The following is an 18,764-nucleotide window of genomic DNA, read 5'->3' as shown; positions in this document are numbered from 1 at the left end:
TACCAAGGACACTGCAGTGCTGCATGGTTGGTACGGTCCAGGAATTCTCTGCACGTAATGTACTGGCTGTGCAGCTGCCAGATATCCAGGTAACAGCTGCAGAATCGGGGGAGAGTGAAGAGAGACCCACCCCTGTACTGCACTGTATACGCTCTTAGAAAGAAGTGATTTCTGGATCCAAAAAGGGTTCTTCGGCTGTCCCCATCGGAGAACCCTTTGAAGAACCCCTTTTGGTTCCAGGTAGAATCCTTTCTATTCCAGGTACAAACCTTTTGGGATCGATGTAGAACCCTTTCCACAGAGGGTACTATATGGAACCCAAAATAGTTCTACCTGGAACCAAAAAGGGTTCTCCTATGGGGACAGCAGCAGAACCCTTTTGGAACCCTTTTCTCTATGAGCCTCCTGTCTTCCTCCATCACAATCCTTCCGCCTCCCAGCCTGCTGACACAAACATATGCTTTATTCTCTCTCCCCCCTCCCAACACCACAAGGCTGTACTTTATGTATCAATCGGAAAGTACAGTATATGTCAGCAATTAGTTAAGCACTGAGCACAGCTTTATTCCATCCCTGTGCGGTTCCTAACACCTTTCTTTTTCACTGAAGTGATTATTTTGTCTGCACTCCACTCTTGCTCATTGCTAAGCTGACAAGGTGGCTTGAAGGGGAAGACCACTGTGTTCAGTAAGGTTTTATTATGTTGACATATTTCCTTTCCATAGACTTCACCTTGTAATTAAATCTATCCTGCAGAGAGATCCTGGGTCTACATCCCAAATGACACCCTATTCCCTATATAGTGCATTACTGTTGACCTGAGCCCAACCAAATGTAGTGCACTATATAGGGAATAGGATGCCATTTGGGATGCAGCCTCAGATTCAATTCAGTGATTGCTCTGTGTGTGAGATGGTCTATGTTCTCATTTAGGTCAGGGCTCTCAATGGCTATTACCGGTATGGGACATTGGTGCTTATAATTTAAATGAACCAAATTAATATATATTTTTATCATTATTCTTAATGGGTCTCTTTAAATAAAGCCTGGACAGGAAAAGGACTGGACATCAATTTGTGAAGGTTGTAGTAGAGAAAACTTCACCAACTTATGTTTAATTAGAAAAATAATAAGATCACAAAATACACACAAAGGCCTTTTCTGAAGACAGGCTGACACTGTAGAATAGAGATATCGCTCAATTCAGGTGAGTCATTTGTCGCTGTTGTCTGTCTTCAAGATGCTCAGTGTCAACCTCCATGGTGAATCGTCTAGGATGTTTACCACTCATAGAAAGTTCCTGACTAGTTTACTTTAAATAAATCCCCAATAGATACAGTACTCCCACAACTTCTTTTGACTACTACTGAATTAAACCCACACAGCAACCAAGTGCAATCAACACTCAAACACACAAATCAAACAAAGCCCCCTCGTTTGTAACCACATTTCATCCAGTTCACTTCAAGTCTCCATTGGTTTCTTATTAGAACAGTTCCAGCCCAGGCAGGGGTATACATGATCAGTTTCAGTGCCTGTGGCCTGGTCCTTAGCAGTGTTTGGGTAGCAGCAGCTCCATTCACCTGGGCCTTCTGTTGTAGTCTAGACGTTTTGTCATACTCTATCCTCCAATGCCCTGTGTGTAGAAGCTCAGAGGAATGGAGGTGAGCAGGAACTGCTAGCTAGCCACTAGCTTCCGTAGGGCCAGCCACCCTGTGGTATGTTACTGTGTCAATAATCCAGGCAGACAGAGACAGGTGTCTGAGCCGTGCTATCCTCTGCCCGGCGTCGCTGCTCTCTACTCTTCTACTCATTCATCCTCTTGCAGCTTCACTCTGAATGGGAAAAAAGACAGTGATACACTATTAAAACCCTTATAACGATGGTATTGACAGTACAAGCGATAAATGAATTAGACACATGTTGTATACTCTAGTTTCAGCGTTCTCCGCTGTTGTATGTTTGCATTGGACAAGGCCAGTGGGGAAAAGGCAATTTATCATTATTGTTGTTATCTTTTTTTTAATTACAATGGAGTGAACAATAAAAGCAACAACCATTCCTCTCCATGGTGATACACTACATGACAAAAGTATGTGGACACCTGCCCGTCAAATATCTCATTCCAGAAACTTGGGCATTAATATGGAGTTGGTTCCCTCCTTTGCTGCTATAAGAGCTTCCACTCTTCTGGGAAGGCTTTCCACTAGATGTTGGAACATTGCTGTGGTGACTTGCCTCCACTTTAGCCACAAGAGCATTAGTGAGGTTGGGCACTGATGTTGGGCAATTAGGCTTGTCTCGCAGTTGGCGTTCCATTTCAACCCAAAGGTGTTCGATGGGGTTGAGGTCAGAGCTCTGTGCAGGACAGTCAAGTTCTTCCACGCCAATCTCTACAAAACTTTTCTGTATGGATTTCACTTTGTGCACGGGGGCATTGTCGTGTTGAAACACGAAAGGGCCTACTTCAAACTATTGCAACAAAGTTGAAAGTACAGAATCGTCTAGAATATCATTGTATGCTGTAGCGTTAAGATTTCCTTTCACTGGAACTAAGGGGCCTAGCCCGAACCATGAAAAACAGCCCCAGACCATTATTCCTCCTCCACCAAACGTTACGGATGGCACTATGCATTCAGGCAGGTAGCGATCTCCTGGCATCTACCAAACCCAGAGTTGTTGGCCTGTCAGATGATGAAGCGTGATTCATCATTCGAGAGAACGCGTTTCCAATGCTCCGGAGCCCAATTCCAGCTAAATTTACACCACTCCACTGACACTTGGCATTGCGCATGATGATCTTAGGCTTGTGTGTGGCTGCTCGGCCATGGAAACCCATTTCATGAAGCTCCTGATGAACAGTTCTTGTGCTGACGTTGCTTCCAGAGGCAGTTTGGAACTCAGTAGTGAGTTTTGCAACCGAGGACAGACGACTGTGGGCTTGTGTAGCTTCAAACTTCTCGGCTGAGCCGTTGTTGCTCCTAGATGTTTCCACTTCACAGTAACAGCACTTACAGTTGACTGGGGCAGCTCAAGCAAGGCAGAAATTAGACGAACTGACTTGTTGGAAGGTGCCACATTGAAAGTCACTGAGCTCTTCAGTGCAGGACATTCTACTGCCAACGTTTGTCTATGGAGAATGCATAAATGTTTGCTTGACTTTATAAACATGTCAACAATGGGTGTGGCTGAAATAGCCAAATCCACACATTTTTTAGGGGTGTCCACATACTTTTGTGTATCTTAGCCACAGGGGCCTGACTGGAAATGACTGTCAGGTGACGGTCAGGCAGACGACTCAGCTCTGAGTCAGGGCCTATGATTGTGGTGACAGATGCCACCTCGTTTGGTCGACTCTGCTATAGATGACCCTAGCTGGCCTGGTGAGGCTGCCTGGCATGCAGGCAGGCATCACCCAGGAGATGGGAGGTCCATATGGCACCGGGCCTGGTTGCTGTGATCCGATGCCAAATGTTCTGGTGATAATCACCATGGAGATAGAGCTTCATCTCTCGCTATGGTTAACATGCATTAATATGATATGAAATGCTGCTGGCTGCTTATTCAGTTTTCACACTGTCGATGCTACAGTAGTTTGCATTTCCTGCTGTACAGGAAAATTCTCAGCAACTAAAGAGTTATCAAATTAAGATCCTACATCTGTACACACCAAGCCCTGAGCAGCTTGATCATCGCTCACATACTGTATTATAAAACCTAAAACCTAGATTCTGACCTAAATTATATTGCAGTTAAGCTATTTTTTTTATAATGCTCTGAGGCATCATACTAAGTTAGTATCAGTATGGGAACATGAGGAATCCAAAGAGCAGCACTAATCATAGAAAAGGGAAGGCTCAATCTGCCAACATCACAAAACTGAATCCAGGACCTCTCTCTGGTAAGGGGTCCATCACACATGTGTGATCCGATGGTATCAAGAGAGTTAAGGGTTATCACCCCACCCCTGGGCAGGGACAACTGGCCTTGAGGCCAGGCACCACACCCTCATAGGGTCGTTTTTCCCCCTTAATCATACCACAATCAACTTTTCCCCGTTTCATTTTGTATACATTTTTTTATGATATGTACCCATTGATTCTTGAAGAATATAACTTACAAATGCCTCATGAGCTTAGTTCAACAGCTGTACCCCATCAGAAATGAAATTATAAGCGTGTTTTACTACAATGTTTGTAAACAAAGTAAATGTAAACAAATATTATATAGCATCAAAACATGGTTAAACTATACATTTTATATAATTCCTTTAGCACTCTCTATGAATTTGAAAGTGGTTCAGTTTTTCCAGGCCTTTCCCTTAGCTTTTTATAAAAACCAGGGCAGAGAAAACACTTTATTGTTGTTTCAACTGCTGAATGACCCTTTACTGTAGTGAGCTTTGACATGATTGGTGTATGTTCATTCTAAAGTGTTTCAAATGCATTCAAATGTTAATGACGGTAGTATGATAAACTAACGAAAATATAAATTTTTTCAAGTTTTTGACATTTTTATGTTGACTTTTTGAAAATACTAATATTAATGGCCCAAAATACAAACAAATATAAATACTGACAGCTAGATGCAAAAATTTAATTTCAGCATGTGGTGCTTGGCCTTAATATGACCAGACATTCGAACCAGATCTGAGACATTGTACAGATGTGGGATCTTAATTTAAGACAGTTTGCTGTAGCAGAAAAATAATCCTACAGCAACAGCAAATGTGAATTATTATGTGCATTATAATGAATGGACATTTTTGTAGGCATTGATCCTTTTTTTGTAAGGGGAAATCTGAAATGGAAATTACAAACGTCAGAAGCCTTTTTGAACCTAAAAAGTATTACATTTTCTGAAAGTTATCCTGCAACAGGGTGACCAAATTAAGATCCTACATCTGTAACTGTCAGGAGGAGATCCCGTTTCATTATTGAGCTCTGAGTGTTTTTTATTTGCGCTGTGCTGGGAGCTTCCAGGAACAGCTGTGTGTGTTTACTGCTGTGTAAAGGCTTGCTACAGGGCCCCAGTGGACCACAATGTCAAAAATATATCAGTTATGTGGCCATGTGCTCATGTGCTCTCCATGCACAAATTGTCAAAGAAAGCATACCAAAGCCTTGGATCTTTTTCCTGTTATGAGCCAATATAGTCCACAGCTTCTTATCAATCATGGCATACTTGATACTGTCATGATCCCACTGTGCATATTATTTGTTCCACTTAACCAATGGGGACTTGTTGTCTGTTATCTATATTGGACCTATCTGTTCCTGTAAATACATGACTGTGCATGAGTAACTGATTATGCTTTCTGCTCATCCATGCATTTCCTTTCCATTTCCATTTCCTCTTCCTTTTAGATAGAACATACAGTACCTGGTTAAGCATTCTGTATTTGTTTAGGCTGACTTCAATACCTGAACAGCAGAATTTTTATAAATCTATCCATGGAGAAAGTAATATCAGATTCCCAGACCGCCTACGCTGAGCCAATAACAGATTTAAGTCTGTGCACACATAACAGCCTTCTCAAGTAGAATCCCAGCAAGAAAATGTGGTTCCTTAGAAGTTGTAGGAACGTACACTTTTGGTTCCCCATTGGTTCTGGGAACGAAGCCATAAGTTTCCTGACTGAACGTTTTTGTAAACTTTCTGAGAACCGAAGTGAACATTTTGCCTGTTCTGGTAACGTTAATCTTTAGGTTGCAGGGTTCCCTGAAAGTGTTCCTGGGAGGTTTTATTAACGTTCTGAGAATGGAAATTCTAGGTTATTTGAAGGTAATTAAATAACGTTCTCAGAACATGTTTCAGAAAGACTTTTAGTAACGTCAGTGAGATTCAAACCAATGCTCTTCCATGGAATTAGTCCACTGCGCCCCCAGGATGGAGCTGGCGTGCAATGTTTTTTTGAAACAAAGCTGTTCATTTTTGTCATTCAAACAGACCCCATTTCAAAGGAAACAAGCACTCAATCAATAAGATCACACACTTAACAAGATAGAGGATAGAGATAGTTTTGTTGGGACTGGAAACGGAATGTATATGTTTTTAAATAACATTCTTAGTGTCATTCCCTGACCTTAGAGATCCTTTTTATGTCTCTATTTTGGTTTGGTCAGGGCGTGAGTTGGGGTGGGCATTCTATGTTTTGTGTTTATATGATTTTCTATTTCTATGTTTTGGCTGGGTATGGTTCTCAATCAGGGACAGCTGTCTATCGTTGTCTCTGATTGGGAACCATACTTAGGTACCCTTTTCCCCACCTGTGTTTGTGGGAAGTTGACGTACTTTATGGCACTTAGCCTTAAGCTTCACGGTTTAGTTTTGTAGTGTGTATTGTTTTGTTTTGCGTCTTTTCTTAATTAAAGAACATGTACGCCCACCACGCTGCGCCATGGTCCAGTTCCTTCAACAGTCGTGACACTATGCTATTTGAACATTACTAATGTTTTCTTGTGTTTTTTTGTGGAAAGTTTTCTTAATTTTCTGAGAACATGACTTTAAATAGAACTATGGAGAGAAACTGTAGAAAAACATTATGCTGAAGCACTGAAATTCCCACAGAACGTTGTTTCTTAATACTCTCTGAATGTTCTGAGATCATGACTTTGAATAGAACCACGAGGAAACCTGTAGAAAATGATGTATGTTACGTTATGTACTGAAATTCCCACCTAAGAAACATGGTTCTAAGAACATTATGTGCTAGCTGGGTATCCTGCACCATTCCCAGAGCATTGTGGGAAGGTTGTATGCAAAATAACAAAACAGCCACCATGTTCTCACCAAGCTCTAAGAAACATATGGTTCTCACAACGTTATCTGCTACCTGGGATTATGGTAAACAGTGTTCCCACACATTAACTTGCCATGCTGCAATTCCTTCCCACAAAGAAATAGATGCAGAGCAATAATCTGATACTAAGTATTGTTGTGGCAGGTAGCCTAGTGGTTAGAGTGTTGGACTAGTAACCGGAAGGTTGCAAAATCGAATCCCTGAGCTGACAAGGTAAACATTTGTCATTCTACCCCTGAACAAGGCAGTTAACCCACTGTTTGTCATTGAAAATAAGAATTTGCTTTTAACTGACCTGCCTAGTTCAATAAAAGTTTAAAAAGAATGGTTGTAGATTATGCTTCAGTTTGGTGACCTTTGACCCCTATTTCTGTTGGTTTACATCCGACCAACAAACAGATGTTCCTCTAAGTATAAATTTAATTCTCAGCCATTTACCCATCATCCTCCCTGTCCCTGGGGTTACGGCTCTCTCGCTTGCAACTTAACTCAAGACCATCTGATGATTTTTTGTGTATTTATTTGGGCAACAAACTTTGGATCCTATTCAGTCATAACCGATTATAGAATTTGCAGTGTAAGACAATAACAATGTTATTTTCATCTCATACCAGAAAAACAGCTTGTGATTGAACAGAGCCTTTAGCCTCAGTCTTTGAGATGGTATCATCTCAATGTTTGTATCATTTGGAAGAAAACATGATTTGTTATTCATAACTTGTACAGATTATGAAAATGTCGTGCAAATGAATGCTCACTGAAAGCACTCGCTTTGAACTTCCTAAGCCAAACTCAGCTTACTCTAAACAATCAAATGTTTTGTCAAATATTACATCTTTATTTTCAGAACGAGATCATACTGTTGCTAACACATCCATAACAACCTTACGGAGTCATAATGCAAAGTCTTCACTACCAATCATCTATTACAGCAGCACGTATTACCATCAGGTAGCCTATGGATGCTACCTTCCTATAGGCCTACTTTGTCTTTTATCCACAATGTGAATCCTGAGCCAAACCTGATCCATTTTCAAAGACCGTATGTTCTGTGTGAAGCTGTTTCCAGTAGGAGTGAAGCATCCCTGACAGAGACGGATGAGGCCTCTCAGACTGAACTGACTGCTCTCTCTAACAACGGGCCTCTGTGGACATGTCTGGTGGCACAGGTGTTTGACCAGTATTGTCACAGCAAAATAGTCATGCAGCAACAGGATTTTAACATTTCGTCAATATTGTTGCTTGATCGGTGGTTAGGCTTTTAGCTGGCCAAAATTAGGCGACATGCAATACTGTTAATATAACCATGTGCTAGTGCAGGTTCTCAGGGAATTTATGTCAATAATTAAGCTAATCTTATTCTAAGAAAATAAGAGTGGTACAGAAATTAACATTACATTATCTGGCAACAGCTCTTGTGGACATTCCTGCAGTCAGCATGCCAATTGCACGCTCCCTCAAAACTTGAGACATTTGTGGAATTGTGTTGTGTGGCACTTTTTAGAGTGGCCTTTTATAGTCTCCTGCACAAGGTACACCTGTGTAATGATCATGCTGTTTAATCATCTTCTTGATATGCCACACTTGTCAGGTGGATAGATTATCTTGGCAAATGAGAAATGCTCACTAACAGGGATAAAAACAAATTTGTGCACACCATTTGAGAGAAATAAGGTTTTTGTGCCTATAGAACATTTCTAGGATATTTTATTTCAGGTCATGAAACATGGGACCAACTTTTTACATGTTGCATTTATATTTTGTTCAGTATAATTAGGCATATATTCATCATTGGGACAGGCTCTATGGACAGGTGTTCCTAAGAACATGTCCCACTGGTAGTTACTAGGAATGTGTTCACCGCTAGGACAGATTCTGTCTCAGCTCTCCTGTCTGTGTCAGAACCCTGACTCTGACGGTCTGGTACGGCCAAAAAACCCATTTGTCATATCTCTGCTCTCATTAAGTTATCATAGACAGTCAGAGAGAGGGCTTGGCCAGAGGACTGGTGTCTGTCTGTCTGCCGTTCTGGCTGTCCGGCTGTCTGGCTCGTAGTGAGAGCTCTGTGTTTTGAATACAAGCCAGCTCCTCGACACCAAGAGAATGTCTGAGACAGAGATTGATTCAATCCTTTGATGAAGATTGAGGTTGTTCTGACTAATATTCTGACTGTGTTGATCCAACCCTTTGATGAAGATTGAGTTTGTTCTGATTAACATGACATTTTTTTATTTTATTGACATTACATTTTTGATTGAGGTTATTCTTCCAGTTGGTCTTTGAATTCCTTGAAGACAGATATACAGTGCATTCGAAAAGTATTCATACCCCTAGACTTTTTCCACATTTTTTTATGTTACAGCCTTATTCTAAAATTGATAAAATATTGTTTTCCTTCATCAATCTACACACAATATCCCATAATGACAAAGTAAAAACAGGTGTTTAGACATTTTTGCAAATTTATATATATATAAAAAATAGAAATATCTTACTTAAATAAGAATACAGACCATTTGCTATGAGATTTGAAATTGAGCTCAGGCACATCCTTTTTCTAGTGATCAACCTTGAGATGTTTCTATAACTTGATTGGAGTCCACCTGTGGTAAATTCAATGGATTTGAAAAGGCACACACGCCTGTCTATATAAGGTCCCACAGATGACAGTGCATTTCAGAACAAAATCCAAGCCATGAGGTTAAAGGAATTGTCCGTAGAGCTCCAATTGTGTTGAGGCATTCTTGGAGCATTGGAACCACCAAGACTCTTCCTAGAACTGGCCGCCTGGCCAAACTCAGCAATCGGCGGAGAAGGGCCTTGGTCAGGGAGGTGACCAAGAACTTGGTGGTCACTTTGACAGAGCTCCAGAGTTCCTCTGTGGAGAAGGGAGAACCTTCCAGTAGAACAACGATCTCTTCAGCACTCCACCATCAGGTCTTCATGATAGTGTGCAGACAGATGCCACTCCTCAGTAAAAGGAGTGCTGAAGTTTGTCAAAGGTACCTAAACGACTCTCAGACCATGAGAAACAAGATTCTCTGGTCTGATGAAACCAAGATTGAACTATTTGACCTGAATGCCAAGCATCAGGTCTGGAGAAAACCTTGCACCACCCCTGAAGCATGGTGGTGGCAGCATCATGCTGTGGGGATGTTTTTCAGCGGCAGGGATTGGGAGACTAGTCAGGATCAAGGGAAAGATGAACGGAGCAAAGTACAGAGAGATCCTGATGAAAACCTGCTCCAGAGCGCTCAGGACCTCAGACTGGGGCAAAGGTTTACCTTCCAACAGGACAATGACCCTAAGTACACAGCCAAGACAATGCAGGAGTAGCTTCAGGACAAGTCTCTGAATGTTATTGAGTGGCCCAGACAGACCCCGGACTTTAAATCGACCTAATATCTGGAGAGACCTGAAAATAGCTGTGCAGCGACACTCCCTTTCCAACCCGACAGAGCTTGAGAGAATCTGCAGAGAAGAATAGGAGAAACTCCCCAAATCCAGATGTGTCAAGCTTGTAGTGTCATACCCAAGAAGACTCAAAGCTGTAATAGCTGGCAAAGGTGCTTGAAGAAAGTACTGAGCAAAGGGTCTGAATAGTTATGTAAATGTTCTAAACATTTCTAAAAACCTGTTATTGCTTTGTCATTATGGGGTATTGTGATGAGGACGTATTATTTTATAATCCATTTTAGAATAAGGCTGTAACATAACAAAATGTGGAAAAAGTCAAGGGGTCTGGTTACTTTCCAAATGCACTATGTGGGTCGAGGTTGTCTCTCACTTTCCTCCTCTAAGTGGTGACTGAAGGAGCGTGTTGAGACATGATATGGTATAGAGTAGGTGACTGCATGTGTGTGTGGGAAGATGTGACACAAGTGAGTATGTGTGTGTGTGTGTGTGTGTGTGTGTGTGTGTGTGTGTGTGTGTGTGTGTGTGTGTGTGTGTGTGTGTGTGTGTGTGTGTGTGTGTGTGTGTGTGTGTGTGTGTGTAAGTTTAGAACAGGTGAGGGCATGAGAGTGTGGCGAGGCTCAGTGTTTCTGATTCCCATCATCCTACAAAGCGTTTGGGGGCAATCAAATAAAAGTTTATTGGTCGCTTACACAGATTAGCAGATGTTGTAGAGGGTGCAGCAAAATGCTTATGTTACTAGCTCTAAACAATGCAGTAAAATGTCAACTGTACACAGTAATAAAAAATTATACAAATCAAGAAATATCAGGAAGGAATCCAATTAACAACCATATTGCACTGTAACAGTAATGAAATGGTAAATAATGCTTTGTGTAATTTTGGACCACTGCCATTTCTCACATTTTGCTGACACAAAAAGATACCTCCTTGTCTAGCGTATTTAGTTTTGTCAACAAAAGGAAAGTTTACAGATAAATTAGCTGTTCCCATCAAGCCTGTTGTATTTTTTTTATCCAACATGTAAGCTACTTTACTTGCATAAAATGGTTGGATGGAAACCTGGTTACAAACTTTAAGTTTGTTAACAATTCCAAGAGGCATGAGGGGAAATTCGACCTTCTCCCGTCCTACAGCCTAGGCTATTTTCCTTTCCAGTCCAAATCCCACTTCTCCCAAAATCCTGACTCCTGTCTCACATGAACATTCCTAACCTTATTCTGTAATCCATAGGTTGCATGATCAAAACACCTCTCTCGCCTGCATGTCAAGATACCTCTATAACATTTCCCTGCTACTCTGCGCCGTCTCATACTTGCTTAGAGCTTCACTAGAGAATGTGTGATCAACAAATGGTATGAGAGTTTTTAAAACGGAGTTGGTATTTAAACAATTTCCACTCCCTCTTATTCATTAGCTGATCTGCTATCTGTATATGAGATATTCTGTCATTCGTTGAAGGAGGTTATCTAGCAAGCTTAGCAAATTTGGTCATTTGGCTTTATTATACAGGTACACAGTTTGTATGATTCGACAACTCTTTGTGTGTCCTGGAGCACTCTCTGTGTTTTAAATGCTTAAAATGTTCCCGGGACTCTAGGGATAAATTCGATTTATTCCCCGTATTGAAACTTGGTCTATGCTGGAGATGCCAAATCTTTTCTTAGGGAGAAATATTGTGCTGATGGTTTGCTATGGTAACTTTCACTTAGCAACATTGTAACATTCAATGAGACATAGAGCAAGACAACGTGAGGTGATGAACCCTGAGGGAGAATGTGCTAGGCTCCCTTGTGCTTTCTGCTGTATATCATTTAATCATGAGCACCAAATGGCATTTGAAAAGTGTTACTTTCCTGATCCTGACAACTCTATACAAGTCCATACTGTTTAATGCACAATGAGTCTGAATGGACATCCACTGTGTGATGGGGTGACTCACCAGACGGTCGGTGTGTGGTAGGGGAGGAGCGTGGGGCTCTGGCCTTCGCCTCTGAGGCTGTGTCTGGGGTGGTGGTGACTGAGGGTCATGGGGTGACCCTGGGCCTGGTTCTGGATCTCACTCTCCTCTCCTGGGACCGGCCGGTGCCACTGGCTCCGAGCCTTCTTCAGCCAGCGCCCTCCCAGACCCCACTTCTCTAGGTAAACCCGACACAGCTCATAGTTCATGGCCGAGTAGTAGAGGAAGTCCAGGGCTAGCAGCACCATGACGAAGAAGCCATAGATCCACACTCCTACTAGGGCTGTGTAGTTACTGTAGAGAACAGATAGGTGAAGAGAGAGACGGAGTGAGAATGGCGTGAAATATAATTCAAAATATTTGTATGTTGCATTTCAAGCATATTTTTTTGTAATTTGATATTACGGTAAAGGGAGTGCTTTACTGAGATGTAAACGGCACTCTCATAGCCTCTCCATTTTAATAACTTCATTGCTCTTCAATATTTTGTCCCAGAATTCAACACCAACACATTTAATGTATTTCACACGCCATAAGGATTTATGTGGTGCATTAAACCATTTGCGGGATTCACTCTCCAATCCATAAATCGCTGCAAGGTAAAAATGAGTGCAAATAGTTTCCAATTACACTCTACCTCCACGAACAGCGTTATGAATGAGACTTGTAATAAATGTCTCGAGGATGTGCTACTAAGATGATGGTTTTACGGAGCAGAGCTGTGCATTAGAAAAGGGACTACCCAGGAAGACACTACCCATTCCTATTAGAATGCAAAACTCCAAAGTCGACATAAAATTATCATTCTGACCAAGAAAGACAGTCGAGAGAGGATATTACGGCCAAAGTGAGGTTTATCATATGGAGGGAACACCAAAGCTTGATTATTAGTTGATTATTATCAGCTGTGTAGTGCTAGGGTAAAAACCAAAACGTGCACCCCTTGGGGTCCCGAAGTTCGAGTTTGGGAAACCCTGGTCTAATGCATAACATGCTGACCAAATAGCTCCTTGGATGGTGTTGTAGATATTTCACAACACCAGGAATAATAAACCCACCATGGTCACCAGCTTTGCAACTGCACTCAAACAAACCCAAATAAAACCCCTGTTTACCTTGTCTCACTTCCCTCGCCGGGCCTGTGTGACATATAGCTGACTGTTTGCATAGCTTAGCAGTCTATGGTGATGTGTAAATCTGTCTGTTTAAGGGCAGTGGGGCCATTCAGGAGTGTATTTAAGTGAACCTAGAGTAAGCAAAGGGGACTGTTTGGACAGCTGTCTGTGTGGAGAGATTGATGAGAGCAGACTCACCACACAGCAACAACAAATGTTAGACAACGTTAAACAAGGCAACTTTCCTAATGCATACACATGAAGTCATCACCTGCTAATACCTGTACATGGTCCAATCATAAGCTACAATAATAGAATAGCTCATGCTCCTAACAGTAGACAGAACGCTCAGAGTCTCAGACCCAGAGCTATTGCCAGTTTAACCTGGGGCCAGTGGTAAATATCACCACTTCAGCTGTGCAGTCCAGAGCGGAGGAGGATGAAATGTCCTCCCATTATGTTATCAGCCACTAGATGAAATATCCTGACCTGCCAGAGGGGCTGTGTAACTGGCCATAGAGAGCACCCGCTGAGAGGGTATTAGAGGAGAGAAAGAGAGAGTGCACGAGAGAGTGCACTCTATGTTTCTGTTTGTCAGGGAGTACTTCTACTGAGCTCCTTCACACTCTGGGAGGGCATTCTTCCCTGTCTGTTCTCTTACTGAGCTCCTTCACACTCTGGGAGGGCATTCTTCCCTGTCTGTTCTCTTACTGAGCTCCTTCACACTCTGGGAGGTCATTCCTCCCTGTCTGTTCTCTTACTGAGCTCCTTCACACTCTGGGAGGTCATTCTTCCCTGTCTGTTCTCTTACTGAGCTCCTTCACACTCTGGGAGGTCATTCTTCCCTGTCTGTTCTCTTACTGAGCTCCTTCACACTCTGGGAGGGCATTCTTCCCTGTCTGTTCTCTTACTGAGCTCCTTTACACTCTAGGAGGGCATTCTTCCCTGTCTGTTCTCTTACTGAGCTCCTTCACACTCTGGGAGGTCATTCCTTCCTGTCTGTTCTCTTACTGAGCTCCTTCACACTCTGGGAGGTCATTCCTTCCTGTCTGTTCTCTTACTGAGCTCCTTCACACTCTGGGAGGTCATTCCTCCCTGTCTGTTCTCTTACTGAGCTCCTTCACATTCTGGGAGGTCATTCCTCCCTGTCTGTTCTCTTACTGAGCTCCTTCACACTCTGGGAGGTCATTCCTGCCTGTCTGTTCTCTTACTGAGCTCCTTCACACTCTGGGAGGTCATTCCTCCCTGTCTGTTCTCTTACTGAGCTCCTTCACACTCTGGGAGGTCATTCCTGCCTGTCTGTTCTCTTACTGAGCTCCTTCACACTCTGGGAGGTCATTCCTGCCTGTCTGTTCTCTTACTGAGCTCCTTCACACTCTGGGAGGTCATTCCTCCCTGTCTGTTCTCTTACTGAGCTCCTTCACACTCTGGGAGGTCATTCCTCCCTGTCTGTTCTCTTACTGAGCTCCTTCACACTCTGGGAGGTCATTCCTGCCTGTCTGTTCTCTTTAGTGCATTGCAGTGTAGTCAAATCGAATTGAATTTGTCACATGCGCCAAATACAACGAGTGTAGACTTTACTGTGAAATGCTTGCTTACGAGCCCTTCCCAAAGGTGCAGTTAAAACTAATAATAAAAAGAAAAATAGTAACAGAAAAGGAATAAAATACACAATAATGAAGCTATGTTCAGGGAGTACCAGTACCAGATCAATGTGCAGGGGTATGAAGTATTTGAGGTAGATATGTACTTGATGGCAGGGTAATGTACCTAGGCATCAGGATAGATTATTATAAGAGTAAAATAAAGAACAGTGTAGCAGCCGCAGCATATGATCAGTGTAAAAGTGTGTAAGTATGTGTTTGTGTGTGTGAGTGAGCGTGTATTTAGTGTGTGTAATGTATATAGTCTTGTGAGTGTGCATAGAGTCAGTGCAAGATAGAGTCAGTGCAGATAGTCCGGGTAACCATGTAATTAACTATTTAGCATTCTTATGGCTATTTAGCAGTCTTATGGCTTGCGGATAGATGCAGTCACGGAGTCTGTTGGTCCGAGAGCCCATGTTCCGGTACCGTTTGCCAGAACAGTCTATGGCTTGGGTGGTTGGAGCAATTTTTCACGACTGTGCAGGTGTGTGTGGACCACGTTAAGTCCTTAGTGATGTGGACATCAAGGAACTTGAAGCCCTCGACCCGCTCCACTACAGCCCTGTCGATGTGGATGGAGGCATGGTCTCTGCTCTTTCTCCTGTAGTCCACAATCAGCTTCTTGGTCTTACCGACATTTGTAGTGTAGTGCAGTATTATAGTATACTATATAATATTATACTATAGTACAGTATAGTAAGATACAGTACACTAAAGCACTTTATTAAACTTTGCTGAGAGATGGCAGCCCACCCACTCACTCAGGAACAAAGCCTCAGCTCTTCACTGCTGTGGTTCTGATTCTCTCTGTAGGTGTAGATCAATGTCAACGTGCCCTTTGAGCACCAGTCAAATGGTGTCAATGAGTGGGATATTGTTAAGGGAGCTAACAGCTTATCAATCACTAACATTTAAAGGCCAGGGATTTTTTCTCTGTGGAAATGTCTCAATTGTGAGTGAAAAGCTTATGGCTGTTTCCTTGCGGGTTCTTAAGGTATCCGCTCGACCTGATGTAAGTAGCCTAGCAATTTATAATAACAGCACACTGTATAATAGAATCACAATAATTTGCCTACTAACAGACACGGAACAGTACCACTCCATATATACACTGACAAAACCTGAGTAGGACTCACTTGTGTTTGAAGCCGTCTGTGGTGGTGGTGAGGTTGACCTGCATGACCGTCTGGAACTCAGTCTCCTTACAGCAGTACTTGAAGGCTGTGTTGTTGTGGTGACAGCAGAACATGTAGGTCTTGTTGTCAGAGAGACGAGGGCAGTGGAAACCAAAGTGGTAGCGCCCCTTGTGGTCTGAATATGGTTCACACACTCTGAAATTAGCTGATAGAGCTGTGGAAGAGAGAGAGACAGAGAGAGACAGAGAGAGAGAGAGTCTAATACTGTAGTCTTCTTGGAAAGCACTTACACTTTGTGAGGTAAAATATTTTTCTGAATTGTTTTACAAATCTGATAAATGGATTATAATGATTGGGAACATCATGATTCAGCTTGTTGTGATTTCAATTACATTGCAAATGATGGAAAACCAAACAGAAATCAACAGGCATTTACTAATATCTGTAGAAGGATTATACATTTGAAGGATTGAGTCAACCAGAGAGGTGTTTCTCTTTGATGGGAGTCATGGAAACATAATTTGGCAGACTGGACTCATGTAGATGATCACCAATTACCAATCTGTCATTGTAACAGACCAGAGATAATGATTAAGTCTGTATCATATGTCATTGTGGACCACTTGTCCTGACGGTCATCTTCCCCCTGCTGTCCACCGCAGGTCAGTGCGGTTTTAACCTCTTTGTTATGGTGTGTGTGTGTGTGTGTGTGTGTGTGACAGACACCACTTGTTAGACAGACACCGTCGCAACCGATCAGGATTGACAATTAACAATTTGGCATCTTAAAATATTTTATTATAATATAATAATAGGTAAAAGCGTCCCCCATAGCATAGCTGGGGAAAGCCCTTCTAGCATTAGGGAGTGAGTGCTGCCTGCACTAGCAATGACAGAGGACGAGAGGGGGGTAATTATATATTTCTGCTGCTGATGGTAAAGGTATTATCTAATCCTATGCAGGCCAAGCAGGAACAGATTGGTCATTTGAAAGGGGAGAACACTCAGATCTAATGAGCTTGGCTTATTGCCTCACTCTGGGCCGGCTGACTGAACGGCTGACTGAATGGCTGACTGACTGGCTGCCTGGATAGCTAGAATTGACTTCCCTCCGACTCGCTCTAATTGTCAGGATTTTGCGTCCATGCTGAACAGGGAAGTAGAATGAGGAGTGGGGAGGCTGTAATGAAGCCTTACTCCAGAGGTTTAAAGTCAGAGATTGATTTGAGAGACAGAGAAATTGGCTCTTTATTCTACCTTGTATCTTTGCTAGGAAATAAGAGAAATTTGATTGTATTTGATGAGAAAAGAAAAACTTCATAGTGAGGTTTAATAGTATGCAGACTCTCACAAAAGTGTGTGCACTCAAACACACTCACAGCAATACATATCTCATTACCCTTCTTTATCTGTGAAATAACCTCTCACAAATAGATATATGCCACTTATGCTTCTGAAATACAATTTTTGTCAGCACTCAAATCTGGAATTCATATACTTGTACTGAACTGATAGAAAAGAGGAGCTTGCAGATGTCACAGAAAAATATAGATGTCATTTGTGTACATTTTCAAGGACAATTTCTCAAACCTGTACAGACCAGAACTGTAACTGTATACTGCAAGATCAAGGTAAATGTGAAGATGATATATAAATCAAACCAGTAACTTCTAAAAGGTCAAACTCAAACTGACATTGGAAAGACAGCATTATTTATTCAAAAATATTCCCATCTAACTCCGCCTCTGGTATTCTGATCCTATAGCTAATCTCATAATTGACAGGATATAAAGGAGGGGTCAGCGGTAATAGTAGGGTGAATTGGCAATAAGGAAGCAGAGCAGCTCGGGATCAGAAGTGGACCATAAAGTCCTCTAATGATGCAAGACTTAAAGAGTTAGGGAGAGGCAGACCAGGGGGCAGGCAGTCTCAGTCTTATTAGAGGGGAAACAGCTGGATCTGGTGAGGAAATCATCGTAAACGTTGCCATGTTGTTAATTACATTAACACATTTACAACTTTAGCATATTACAGTAAGCAGTTTGGCTCTATTGTTACGTTTATAACCTCAAGCTGTGAGCTGAAAAAGAAAAAATCAAGATAACGTTTGTAGGGTACCGACAGAGTTTCACAAATGCAGTAATCAACAATGATGTTTTACCATGCAGAATACTGTTCCTGAGACAGTCATACACCAGTCTCGCTTGCCAGACTCGCAGGCAACTATGGGAAAAGACTACACATTTAAACACAAACACTGTGACGGAGCTGGCCATACCCTGTGCATATCAAGAGGTTCAAATAATAACTGGACTGATAAAAATGGTCAGAATTCAATAAATATTTATGAGGCTATAAAACAGATGTTTTTAAAGAGGTTGAAACCCAGACCATGCTAAAAGATTATTAAAACAAAACTTTTCCTGCAGAAAATATAGCAAGTCTACCTCTTCCAAGCATTTTTTCCCACTGTTCAAACAGACCACCTTTCAAGTCACAAACCAACACACCTGAAAACACTGAAATTGACAAGACAAACTACTGAAATGTTGAGGATGAAGTTGATGTTAAATGTACAAGTATGTAATGGCTTGAATAATGTCCGTTTTGGGCCCAATTAACACATAAGTAACAAAATCACACATTTAAAAAAGGTGAAAGTGAAGATACATTGAATGCAATAAAATGCAA

At 41.9% G+C, this 18,764-nt stretch overlaps 1 protein-coding gene across 2 annotated transcripts in view; it reads right to left on the bottom strand.

The window, feature by feature from the left end:
* Positions 1-1,093: 1,093 nt before the first annotated feature.
* LOC135556548 (protein shisa-like-1a) overlaps positions 1,094-18,764 on the bottom strand; it is a 48,936-nt gene continuing 31,265 nt past the window's right edge. Inside the window, exons 3-5 of one of the 2 annotated variants that reach the window (XM_064989843.1) lie at positions 16,074-16,287; positions 12,159-12,470; positions 1,094-1,835 (exon numbers count right to left, since the gene is read on the bottom strand). In XM_064989843.1, the coding sequence (XP_064845915.1) occupies position 1,835; positions 12,159-12,470; positions 16,074-16,287 (527 nt within the window). In that variant the 3' untranslated portion in view covers positions 1,094-1,834. Of the gene's footprint in view, positions 1,836-12,154; positions 12,471-16,073; positions 16,288-18,764 lie in introns of those variants that run through there. The other variant, XM_064989842.1, reaches the window with a different exon arrangement.

This window comes from Oncorhynchus masou, chromosome 15, assembly GCF_036934945.1.
Source record: "Oncorhynchus masou masou isolate Uvic2021 chromosome 15, UVic_Omas_1.1, whole genome shotgun sequence".
In the NCBI taxonomy this organism is placed as follows: domain Eukaryota; kingdom Metazoa; phylum Chordata; class Actinopteri; order Salmoniformes; family Salmonidae; genus Oncorhynchus; species Oncorhynchus masou.
Note: the sequence above shows the minus strand (reverse complement) of the source record. Positions and strands in the feature narration are given on the sequence as shown.